General features: G+C 38.2%; 2 protein-coding genes and 1 long non-coding RNA gene across 4 annotated transcripts; 2 read left to right on the top strand and 1 right to left on the bottom strand.

The window, feature by feature from the left end:
• Nucleotides 1-957: 957 nt before the first annotated feature.
• LOC112562223 lies at nt 958-3,964 on the bottom strand. The gene is made up of 3 exons (XR_003098815.1): nt 3,744-3,964; nt 3,133-3,334; nt 958-2,217 (listed from the first exon to the last, which is right to left on the bottom strand). It is a non-coding gene; the product is annotated as an uncharacterized LOC112562223 (long non-coding RNA).
• A 242-nt stretch (nt 3,965-4,206) lies between these two features.
• On the top strand, nt 4,207-6,625 carry LOC112562221 (lens fiber membrane intrinsic protein-like). Its single transcript, XM_025235318.1, has 3 exons — nt 4,207-4,539; nt 5,034-5,174; nt 6,161-6,625. The coding sequence occupies exons 1-3, from the start codon at nt 4,362-4,364 to the stop codon at nt 6,313-6,315; spliced, it is 474 nt and encodes a 157-aa protein (XP_025091103.1). The 5' UTR covers nt 4,207-4,361; the 3' UTR covers nt 6,316-6,625.
• Nucleotides 6,626-6,755: 130 nt separating this feature from the next.
• LOC112562222 (ras-related protein Rab-20-like) lies at nt 6,756-12,464 on the top strand. Of its 2 annotated transcripts, XM_025235321.1 has the most exons (7): nt 6,756-8,353; nt 9,026-9,161; nt 9,571-9,625; nt 10,137-10,233; nt 10,429-10,485; nt 10,809-10,921; nt 11,241-12,464. In XM_025235321.1, the coding sequence occupies exons 3-7, from the start codon at nt 9,612-9,614 to the stop codon at nt 11,401-11,403; spliced, it is 444 nt and encodes a 147-aa protein (XP_025091106.1). In that variant the 5' UTR covers nt 6,756-8,353; nt 9,026-9,161; nt 9,571-9,611; the 3' UTR covers nt 11,404-12,464. The 2 variants fall into 2 exon arrangements, with proteins under 2 accessions (XP_025091106.1, XP_025091104.1); XM_025235319.1 differs by lacking the exon at nt 9,026-9,161 and having other exon boundaries at nt 6,761-8,353.
• The last annotated feature ends 263 nt before the right edge of the window (nt 12,465-12,727 follow it).

The following is a 12,727-nucleotide window of genomic DNA, read 5'->3' as shown; positions in this document are numbered from 1 at the left end:
TTATCGTTGGTGGCATCATATGGACCTTTTCGTAATAAAGTGCTGGAAAAGATATGCGCAGACGTAAGCACGTCTCGCTACTTCCTGTCCAAGTATTTCGAAGATGGTTGAAACGCAAAAGTCAAACACCTCTTTAGATTACTGTCGAAATTTGCAGTCTATTCCTAATATTTCGTTCGGAGATATCCAGGCATTTAGTTCCAGAGGACCGGCAAACCACGACCATGACCGTGGATACAACTATTTTGCCGAAAAATATTTATTCAACGTGCTGGGTAAGTAGAAAAGCCAGGTTGAGAATGTGCGATTGTTATCGAAACTTATTGCCTGAATGTATGATTGACTATATTAGTCTTTTACAATATAATTGCAAAAAAATAAGTATATTCTTATATAAATATATTATAAAATATACTGAGGTATATCTTGATGAGAGAGAAAAACAATTTTAAGTAGTGGGGGTGAAAACTTGCATTGTTTACATTTTCGGTAAACTGGCATCTATCCAGGTATTTACATTCTTTGTTTTGTTATTATATGAGCTATATATTATTTTTATCTGATCCTATGATTTTTTTCTGTTTTACTATGCACATTTATTACATTATTAAAAAACATATAGTTGCACCGAATCCATACGACGATGGTTGCCGAGCAACATCTCGGTGCTACAGATCGTACACGAAATCAGGAATTCCCCACACACTTGAAGTTAGTGACGGATTACATTTTCTTCTCACCAAAATAAGCTAAAATTATTGTTGAAAAGACATAGTGAAAATATAAGTTAATAGAGGGGAGAGAGAGAGTATAATAATCGTCCTTTTCCCAATGCAGCATTTTTGGTTTGTGTAGTCGTGCAATGAAGTTACATTTATAATAATGATAATCATGAATATTTAGTACACACATACCTCCTACTGAGCAACTCATGGCATTTACAAAGTGTCTACACGCAAAAAAGAGACATTCAACATTTATTTATTCTTGAAAGGGCGTACAAAAGATAAATTTCTTTATATGCATATGCCATAAGAAATGGTTTCAGAGCAGATTGTTCCATTTGGAGTAGAATGAGCAGTAAATATCAAGTGGATACCACTGTGCTTTCAAGACATTATTCTTGTTCATCAAGTAATAAATAACATCTTTTAAAATTTAATGTAGTCATGATTATTACAACATTGTATTCCACAGGATTATTTCCATTTGCCATAAGCAAGAAGCAGACTTCCAAGGTAAAAAACAAACTACGGAAAATATCGAAGGGGAAGTACGGTGGATCATCAACAGAAAATACACGATAACTTTTTCATAAATATAAATGAAGCAGAGGCATTTAATGACCTTCCCCTAAGGAATCAGATTGTCATGTCAGGAGAAATTCCTTCTTTATCAGAAGAAAAGAAGGACCTTTTCAACTCGCTCAAAGTTTGTTTTCCAAAATATCACCCATTATTTATTATTAGATACACTTTATTTTTAAAGTGGAAAGTACATTCAAACTGTATACAGTCATTTTTATTTATCATGTTTTCTTTTATGTACTCATAGATACAGTTTATGATGAAACCCTTTTGAGGGAAAGTTTCAACAACAAACCAAATACCCTTTTGCACTAGAGCACACAGTTTTGGCTGTCCTTTTCATGTGACTCATGGATTTAAAAAGTTGCAAGTTGATAATAAACAATAATTTTGTAAGATCATCATTTGAATTTAAATGGGTAAGGATGGTGTCATAAACAATGGAGAATGTAAGCCTGCTTTAAAAGAATTTTTTTCTTTTTAATTACTATTGTATATTCTCTTCCAAAGTGGTAGGTATAGCCCAAGATCCACATGTGCATTTATTCTTTATGGAGTTCAATTTTTTTTTCAGATCACTCAGCAAGAATCTGTTCAGATAGAAAGGGACACAATGCTGGAGTCAAATATTTTTAATGTGTTATAATTTGGAAATCCTGTGTAAAACTCTATTTTTCCATCATCTTGTGAAAAACGTTCTAACCCAAAGTTTTTGATTTTTCTGCTGCTCTCCATTTGCAAATGATGTTCTAATTGTCGTATCCTCTCTTGAAGAACTTTATTCTCTTCTTTTGCCAAGGAGAGCTGCTCTTCAACAGAAAGGTCGTCTGCTGTTAGACTCTGCCGCTGCCGTTGCAGACTCTGTCTCTGCTGTTGCAGGCGCTGTTGTGGGCTTTGCATCCCCCTTTTGCTGAAAAGGAAAAACATTTTACCACGTGAAATGGCTGATTTGGCACAGCTCACTTAACACTGACAGGGATTAACCTGCAGTAACTTCAGAAGTTAACCTATTAAATTCATAAAATAACATGCCGCTTGCAAGATGTTTTGATATTCCAATCTTTTTTTCATTTCATGGCTATCCAAGAAGAGTTTTTTTTTTTTGCTATTTGATGGTGTGATGTGACAAAAAGAGGTTCACTGAAAATATGTTTTGACACCTGTCGATAGTCAAAATGTCTAAATAATAATGACACAATTGATGTTCTTGTTCTTTGTTTATGTTATTAAATATTTTTAGCAATGAAAAAATTTAATTTGATAATAAAAGTCACTTTGCATTTATCTTTGTATTTCTATATGTGATTTGGACAATGATCTCCATGCACTACACATCTGATCCTATTATTTATACATTTTGAAAATACACATTCTGATGTAGTGTAACGAGAATAGGTAATCAATAATGAATGGACTGAAAAGACAACAAAATTCTGACAATTGTGGCAAAGTTGTATGCTAAAATTAAAAAAAAGACCCAGAAGGAAAAGCAATTATCAAAGATCTCACAAAGTGAATTAGTAAAATGACACAAATGTGGTGATGCCTGGCCCTAAATGCTCTAAAATGATGCATCATATGAACAGCTTGTGAGAGGAAAGTCAAAGCTGAAAGTTCTCAACTTATTTTATTTCTAACTGAACAGGATCAGAATGTGCTTAAAATAACCATTACTTCTATCTAAAGTTATGTTTGACCAACTATAATTTGTTGACATTTCTCATGCTAAACACAATATCCTCTATAAAGAAAAAAAATATTACTTAATCACACTCTGTTGTTATTGAGATCATCCACTATTTCAATTCAACTTAAGTGAGTTTACCTCTGATTGGTGTTGATATTTGCTAGTGACAGGAGATGGTGAACTGCCGGCTGCTTTCTCTCTTTCCCACGCTGAAAGTTGTTCCATGTAAACAAGCTTGGTACAGCATCTGGCTTTAGTCTCCTTGCTTTCCTTTTACGGGTAAAGGGCGAAAATCTTCTGGCACAAAGTGCCTGCTACAAACCTTTGTCCACCTTCTTATCTGAGAAAAAAAAATTAATGAATTGTTATTTTCATAAACATTTACCAAAACACATAAGTGCATTGCACTTATGATTTTGCCTTTCTTATAGCGATATGCACAAGTTTACTTTGACTTACTACAAAATAAAATTGGTAATATATGTCCACCTTTCTCAGCATTTCAATATAACAGTACTTTAATAATATGTACTCCCTCAGAAAATGTATGTTGGTATGCGCGATAACGTTTTCGGTAATATAAATTATGCCCATATGCAGTAAGTTAAGATTACGAAAACAACAATTATTCTAAAATCAGAACTTTAAATCTTTCGACTGGCTAACGATGGTCAAAATGGAATGAAGAAGAAGTGATGTAGCGAGTGAAGAAAACGATTAATAGTGATTAGAAATTCGATCACGCTTACCCGAAAGAGGGGTCCTTCGTCTCTTCGAATTCTTACAGGCCAAAGCTTCTTCATTTGCTCATCCTTTGGAATTTCATGGAAGGACAATGTTGGACATTTATAGGCCTTAACTGTACATTGAGGTACACAGCAAATTCGATTATCATTTTTATTTGTAAGAGCCCTCATTCTTGAAAAATGCTAAGAGTACAGCAAAACCGGAAGTGGCCTAACATGCTTGCTGGGTGAAGGTCGTAACGTGATGGGTGAAGGTCGTATGCATGCATAATTCTCCAAACTAGCGGATAACATCAATAGAACAACTTAAGAGACACTAAGAACTAAAGTTATAGCATTTTGAGTGTTTTAGGTCAGCCTTTGAGCGAGTGTTTCCTCGTTTATCACGTGCTTATCATGTGGACTCATCATTCACTTCAACCAACCGCTGATAACCTGCTACATGTCGTCACGTGACCCACTGACATCTGCAACATTCTTCGAGGATGCTGACCTTAAATACGATAAAAATTCAACAAATAAAGTATTCAAAGTCTGAAATATCGGACGCAAAGTGGTTTTTCTTCTGTTTGCGAAGTACATCAAAATCTTGTGCAACTGTAAAAAGGAAACAAGTGAAATATGGCCATCAAGGTGCCAAAGATTCCTGTCTGTGGAGCGATCGCTTGTTGTGGGGTGGCCCTGATATTTCAGCTTGTGGCTGTAGCGGGAACCGGCTGGTTCGCCCATGATTATACAGAAAATGGTCTATTCCGTTCTTGCTACTTTGGCAGCTGTGGGAACCTTTCCGAGGGTCCAGGTGAGGCGCATGCGAGCTAAAATATGATCGCTTCAAAGAGACGGCAACCTGCAATTAAGTGATATTACTTCCCCCCCCCCTTCCTTTCAGAATTTACAGTCAGTCGTGTGATCATTTGTAACTTGTTTCCGTTTCTTGACTAATATTTTGCACAAATGACAGACATTTGGCATGCAAGTATATCACGTCGTCGACAGTTGAACATATTCATTCTTTTCTAAATTATTTTGCAACAAAAGAAAATGCATATTTGGATTGCATAAAATCTAAGACATCACTGAGAAATTAATTCACGTAAGTATTCTTGTTCCATCGCTTCTAGTTCTTCATTCCTCTTGTCTTCTTTTACGCTTGTATTTGTGCACTGCCTTCTGCGTGTGTGTTAATTCGCGCGTGGTGGTGAGGGGGGGGGAAGTATATTTCATTCAATGTAATTTTCATACAAACGTAATTCAAGAGCGTTTCATTAAAATACAATTGGGTCGATTTTTTAGACTGGTGGAAGGCATGTCAGGCGTTCTCCATCCTGGGACTGTTGACCATCGCCGGAAGTCTGGTTCTTGGAATTCTACATGCTCTCCTGGATAACACTAGAAACTTGTCTTTGGGTGGCATTGCTTCGTCCGCTGCCTCAGGTAAGAAAATTTTAGTGATGTGTCATTAATACGCCAGAATTATTTAAATATGTATTTAAAGGGAAAATACAGTCAAATCTCGCTACTATGCCACTCTCGGTATTATACCACTTTTGCTCGGTCCCGACTATAAATTCAATGCAAAATAAATTTACTATGCCCCCACCTACTCTCGCTACTATGCCACAATTGTGTGATTGTTAAAAGGCATAAGTTGTGAAATTCCGCGCAGTGCTCGATTATTACATGTATATGGTACTGTGGGACATCTCAGTTAGGTGGGTTGGAACATTGCACGCACACAGGGAGGGTGGAGGCTGGCGATGGGGGTGGTGGTCGCTGGCCGGGTGACAGTCACGTGACAGAGGGAGAGCGGGAGGGGGTCGACTAGCGACAGGATGCAGGTGCGTAGATATGGTTGGGAGGGGCGGACGATGAAGAGGTGAGGGGGAAAATGAGAGCAGACAGCTAGCGCCAGTCGACGATTCTTGAGAGCTTTGGACTGACGGATAACTTGAAAAATAAAGCCGTTTTTACGAACCCTCGCTACTATGTCACTTTTTCTCGGTCCCGGTAGATGGCATAGTAGCGAGATTTCACTGTACCCAATAAAGTTGCACAGCTCGACAAGGGAGGCTATACTGAAACCCTTCGTCCAATTTAATGCTTGTGTTGCTTCCCTTTGACTGTCTTAGTGATGGCGACACACTAATATTCTACTGAGTGAAATGATTACAATTAAATCTTTTTTTTTTTCACATATGTTTGAAAACATATTTCTTTGATGAAATAATTTAACTAGTAGAGGATTTAGAAATAATATTTAGTACTGTGATTAGGTGGTCTATATGTTGCAGAATGAATGTTATCTTTATATTTGTGGCATACCCGTAGCAACTCGTGCCAAACAAAATATTTTATCAATCTGTAAAAACCTCCTTTTTAACAGGTAAGTCGTCATCATTTTTGTTTTTCTCTTCTTTTAGCCTTATTACTGGTAGCGGAACTTGCTGTGTTTGGTGGTATGACAAACGAAGTTGCTGAGGATATCAACTATGGGTATGGCTTCATCCTCTCTGTTATCGCTTGTGTCCTCAGCGCCATCGCCGCTGGGCTGTTTGCATTTGGACTACGCAAGTGACAAGAAGACCCTTGTTTCTGAACAAAAGACCAAACAGAATTTGTCACCAATCGTTCAATCCATACAGTAAATTGTCATTAAGCAAAAATAAGCTTCTTGCTTTTGTAACTTTTTATGTGAAGTAATAAATAGATTATTTTTCTCATTTAAGCACCCAGTGGTGCTATTTTATTCTTTAATTAGAAGCACGAGCTTTGTAAATAATTGCATTAAAACATATTACAGCTGCCTCATTTTAAAGGTTGTTTACACGTGATTAAGATATTTGTAATGTATCTTGATACTTATTAAACTTTCATTTTCGCTCGAAGTTTTACTAATTTATTGTTACTGCCTTCGAACACTTCACTTAATTATAATCTTTTTATTATAATGAGACAGCAGCATATTCAGGTTTTCAAGATCAAACGATAGAGTGCTACAGTTATAGCTTTGCTTAGGGAAAGAAATTAAAGCTGTTCTGCACACACAGGTCGACACTCACAAATTAGTCCCGTACGAATAGGTTCAGGATTAATTATACTATTTTAATGCCTTCTTTACCGGTCATAATCGCCCTGAGAAAAGCATTGCTTAAAAAATAAATTGCCAATATCGAAATTCCTATAAACTTTACTAGATGACGAGCGGTATGCAAAAAGATTATATCTAAATGTATAGCAACTTTATTCGTCTCCATGTGTTTGTTTCTCTACGGTAATTTTTCGTCCCGTGCGTCTGTGCGGTTAAAGTTTCGAGCAAGACCTTCAGATAGTAGAAACGCATAATAAAATTAGAGAGAGAGAGGGGATTAATAAAGTTTTGTACTCTCTCTTTCACTCTCCATATCTCTTCTTCCTTTACCTCACCCCTCTGTGATGAGAAAAGAGATACATGTTAATTGTGTTCCATCTACTAACATAGTGTTTTCTAGGAGTAAAAATAATTGCTCAATTTGTGAATAAAATTTAAAGGAGACATTAAAGGGCTGAACCAATAATTAGTTATAGACTTTACTGACTTATTAAAAACTATAAATAAAAATAATCGAACTATAAAGAGTATAAACTTGTTCAATAAGAATTTTATTAACAAATATAAAATTACATAAAATACCCTAATGATGCTAGTTTCCTTAGGTAACCAAAAGAGGTCGCATATATAGCCGTTGGAGAACAACGTTCCTCGAAATAGAAATTGATTAAAAATTATCTGAAGTCCACAATGCTGCAACAAATTGCATGGTGGTAGCCTCGAAACGAATGGTGGTCTTTACACAGCAAAAAGCAAAGACATTGATGCTTAGTTCGTCTCAATTTGATGAACAGAACATGTACATTGATTGTTGAATGTCTTACGGGTGCCTGACATTTTGGAGGAGGATGACACTAGCACTGGTCCTCAAACCAAGCCATTGTATTCAAATCTCCACTGTCTGTCTTTCCTTCTCCTGGTGAAAGGTTTACTCTGGCGCTGTCCTTTATATCAATGGAAGTCTAAATATCTTCGTCCTAAGCTAAAGGTAAGAAAAAATAATAGTGAAATATCCTAGCTAAATGCATCTCTCCATCACGCATATTGCTAATCAACAGTCAACAATAACAAGCATATACATACTCATCACAAACGAACACGGAGACAAGCAAGCAGGAGTGTGTGTGTGTCATTGCAGAAGCAAAACAACTTTTATGACCGCGCTTTGCTTTCATAAATATAAAATGACATTCTCGTCAGTTCAAAACACTTTCGACAAAGAAAAATGCTTATATAAAAAAAAAAAAAGCAGTCGAGCGAGCTGTCTGGCCATTATAAAGTGCACCACCCTCACCTCCGCCTCCAGGTCTTTTTTCTAGAAACGGGATCGGGAAAGTCCGTTGCTGGTTGTGTCACGCCATCTGTCAACGACACTGCGACCTGCCGTGTGTGCGCCATATTTCACACCACCTTTCCAATCCATTTCTTCCGACTAAATATTTCTGTCTGCCTCGCCCTTAGGTGGTGTCCGTCGTGCAGGGATGAAGATACCGTACAGCGGACTGCTGACAGTTATTCACTAACGGTAAGTTGATCTCCTTGACGACTGGCATATACCAGCAGTAGAGGAACTCCACGAAAAAAAAATGAATTCATTAGAAAGTGTAGCAATAATATACTACGGATTCGCTCTGGTATGATATTTCCACTCTGCTCTGCTTAGCTATTATTTGAGACTAGAAGCAATACATCATAAGGTCTTTGTCTCTCTACATGTACTGGTCTTGCACACTGCTATAAATCTCGTTATCACATAGACTGTCAACGTTTCTTGTAAGGACAATGTACGGACTACAAATGTAGGGTCTGTGGAGGCTCGCTTTAGTTTCGTTTTCAAGTTTGCCTGGCAAACTTCCAAGCTATTCGAGGCCACAGCATGTTAAAGTGCTCATGAAATCATTAATGTCATTGGCTGAAAAAAATGCCTCATTTGTGTCGTGTCATGCCATTGGTCTGAATTCCCGTCCCTTAAAGTCCTTCTTTATTGACATGGTTCACTGAATATTGTTAGATGTTAGAAAGTGTGGATTAGGTTCTCCGACATACCGATCATCGATACAGGTGAGAAAGTCGTGTGTGTGTGTGGATCAGGCAAGCCTCGGGCACAAGATAAGGACAGAAGTTTCCGATTACATTCGGTCACAGCTGTGGCTTTGTATGCCTCTGCGTGAACTCGACGGATTTCTTTTCTGTCTAGAGATGGTGGAGACTGATATCACCGTACAGATGTGGAAAAAACTTCACTAAATTGGACAAAACGTTTGCAACACCATCATTTAAAGACATTGTCAAACGAATGATTTCTCTGTGAGAATCGTTTCTTCCTGTCCCAGGTACATTAGACATGAGAGCCTGGGTTTGAGCGCGCGCGCCTGTGTGTATGTTGGTATGAGTCCTTTTTATCTAGTTTTCTTTCTTTTCTAGTCTTATTCTTCATCTTGAAAATAGGATGATGACGCATTTTCTTATAGCCTGTAACTATTCATGGAGTATTCTTTAACGCTGACCATTCATCGAAATTTGAAAATTTGAGAAACGTGTAATTGATGTACTTAACTCTGAGGCAAAAATCCTTTCTTTAGACTTGAAGCTCGAGAAAAAGAGAATTGGAGAAAAGTTCTTTTGTTCATCCAGTGTCTAATTTATCATAGACGGTTAAGGCCGCGGAAAGGAAGTGGGCGAGTAATCATTCAGCATTTATTCAAATTGACTAAAGCTTCCTCTTTTCTCTTCTTATTACAGATTATCTTTGAAGTGCTGTACAAAAGATTTTAACAGAGGAGATGTCTTTCAGGCCGTAAGTACACTCATGACTCCTCGGAACCCTAGTGGTTGAAAACTTAGATAAAGATAGAAAGGTCGGTGGTTCGCGGCTAGCTCGGCCCTGTGGTTACAAATCCATCGACACTTGTCCCTCCAGCAAATTCTTATGTACGAGTTCCTGATTATGATGAGAGGTAAAGGCGACTAAAACAGAGTATCTGGGTTCACTTTTTACATAACCATGCTATAGACACAGTGGACTACTCACTCAGTGTTCCTACGGCCAATAAAATATATGGAGGATCTTGATAGTTTGCTTTTATTTTCAGTAATGACAGCACTGTCAAACTATTCAAGCCAAAGCATCACTCGGTTCAAAGAATTAAAAGTTAGTATATGAAGATCGTGAAATGTTATTAAGACGATAACAGAGAAGGAAATTTGGAGAATGTGAGATCTCCATATCATACAATGTGCTCTCAATGCACTTTACTGTAAAGTTCCAACTACCAGGCACAGAATTATGTGACACACACTTTCCACAGGGACATCAAGCTGATTCTACTGGGCGACTCCAACGTGGGCAAAACGTCACTTGTGACGCGGTACACACAGGATCACTTTACCGGCTGCACTGACGTGGTACGTATTGTATTCTGGATGCAATCGGTTCGCATCCTCTAGGTAGAACAAGAATATCCTCCTCTATTTACAGGCTGCTCTGAGGTCGTAAGTCATAAGTCTACAACATTGTATTCTAAATGCAGCCGATTCACATCCCATGATATTGTGTGATTTTTCCATCATGCCTGTAGATCAGTTGTCTTCGTGTTCCAGACAATAGGCAGTGCGTTCAGCCTTCGGGAGTGGAACAACTGCACCATTGCAATATGGGTAAGAGGACTCGGGTGACTTGTTGGTTGGTCATTGGAGGTCGGTATGCTGCTTAACTAATTGACGAAAACAAAAGTATATTTTGTGAGAAATTCTTACGATTAGAAAATTACTATAGAATAGCACGAAAATGAAATGACAATGACAATGACAATGAACAACTTTATTAATCCCAGTGGGGAATCGTACTCGGGAAATGTGCTCAGATGCAGTATTAAACAAAGCAATAAAATAAACAAAATCAACGCTTCTTCATCCACTTTCAAGCTCCTTTGAACCCTGTTATTTGATGTAATGCAGTGAACTTTGACCTGTCATCTCAGGACACTGCTGGATCTGAAATGTTCAACAGTATACCAACCTTTCACTGTCGTGGCGCCGGAGCTGCCATCCTCGCCTTTGACATCAACTCGATAAAATCTTTCGATGACCTCAGGTCAGTTACTTTGATTGGTACAAGAAGAGGGAAATCGACAGGCGTTAAAATTATTCTCCATTATCACCTCTCTCTTCTTAACAAAATATTTATAATCATTCAAGACTAAAACTGTTAATGTCAGATATGGCAATGTCTTTGCCCTGCTCTAATAGCTTTTGTGTGTATTGTGTTTAAAAGCATGAACTGATCGGCGTTCTGGTTGTTTGTGTTCGAAACTTTTATACTTACATGTTTAATTGATATGTTCTTTGATGGTCGTAGTAACTGAAATTGTTCTTTAGTATTTTGTGAAGTGTTTGTTTTGTATCTTCAACAGTCGTCGTTTTGAACCAATGCTCAAAGAACACGCTCTCAGGAGTGTCTCCGCGTTGTCGTGGCAACCAAATGCGATCTCGTGGACACCAGCCCTGCCATCAGCCGCTCCACCGCCGAGAACCTGGCGGCCGGCCTCAACCGTCACCTTGACCTCAGGAGCATGACGACCTTGCCCTACTTCGAGACGTCCAGCAAGACGGGAAGAGGAGTGAGCGAGGTGTTCGAGTTTGTCTTCCAGCATTGCCTGGCCAACCGGTCCTCTGACTCCCTGCATGTGCCGGATGCTGACAGCTTCATGTTGTCTGCCGAGTCCCAGCAGGAGAAATCACGTGCCTCGCGAGGTAAATGCTGTTCCTAACTACTGCACGTGTCGTGTGGTGACGTCAGTAGAACGAGGGCTGTAACAGTATTGTGGTGTAGCAGCAGTTCAAAGGATGGATGTTGGAGGATTGTTCCTGTTTTGATACAACAAACAATGAACAGAGTCGGTGATTGAAGCATGAACGTGGAAGTTGAAGATTCTTTATCTTACTTTTTTACAAAAGCTTATAAACAGTCTCTTGGAGGTAAGCGGCTGCCCCAAGAATTCTGTATTATGTTTATACAAGCCTTCGCATCATCAGTGGACGCGTCTCTTCGATCCCATGATTCCATGAGCCTCCTGTTGTGACAATCGGCTACGTCATGTCATTATCATCCGCATGACAACTAGTTGAGACTAAATTTACATCCATCCATTAGAAGCAAACATTTGTTTTCCTTATCTTGAGATTATAATACTTGATGAAATGATCTGTATGTCTGAGTGTGTAAGTGAGTGTGTACAAGCACATATTCATTACAAGTTCATGATGTGTGTTCAGTTGTGAGTTGTACTGTGTCCTTTGGTAAGGCGCCTGGCTTTAATGAAAGTGTTTTATGAATTTATACTTGCGAGTGTGCGCGTGTTCGCGTGTGTGTGTGTTTTAAAATCCAAATTTGTATGAACTTATTTGTTTGCATATGCGTAAGTGCGCACGTATGCGTGTGGACTAGAAATAAAATGCATGTGTATCAAAGTGTGTGCAAGAACTAAGTCTGTATAACATCTAAAACTAATACACAAAATAATACACAAAGCTGGACGAAGTCGCTAACTGTCATCAGACAAACTGAACTAACAAACATATGTGTAAACAATGTATAATGACTAACGTGTGTAAAAATTAAAGTTGTCATCATCGCTGCTTTACTGTTTATTTACATAATTTCACGTGTTGTGTTGTCTGTCCCTGTCAGTAAAGTGTATCACTCCGTGTTTTCATGTGTCGGTGTGATACTTTCTATGCATTATGACATTTTATTCAATACTTCATCCCTGGGATTTGCTTCAGGGAAAATAACCATCATTATTCAGTGAGAAAAGATTTGTTTCCCCGATACATCTTTCCAGTGACGGCAAAATTGAGACAAAATATATAAGTGGGGAAAAAAGCGAAAGAAATATTT

Source organism: Pomacea canaliculata, linkage group LG4 (assembly GCF_003073045.1).
Source record: "Pomacea canaliculata isolate SZHN2017 linkage group LG4, ASM307304v1, whole genome shotgun sequence".
NCBI lineage: Eukaryota > Metazoa > Mollusca > Gastropoda > Architaenioglossa > Ampullariidae > Pomacea > Pomacea canaliculata.
Note: the sequence above shows the minus strand (reverse complement) of the source record. Positions and strands in the feature narration are given on the sequence as shown.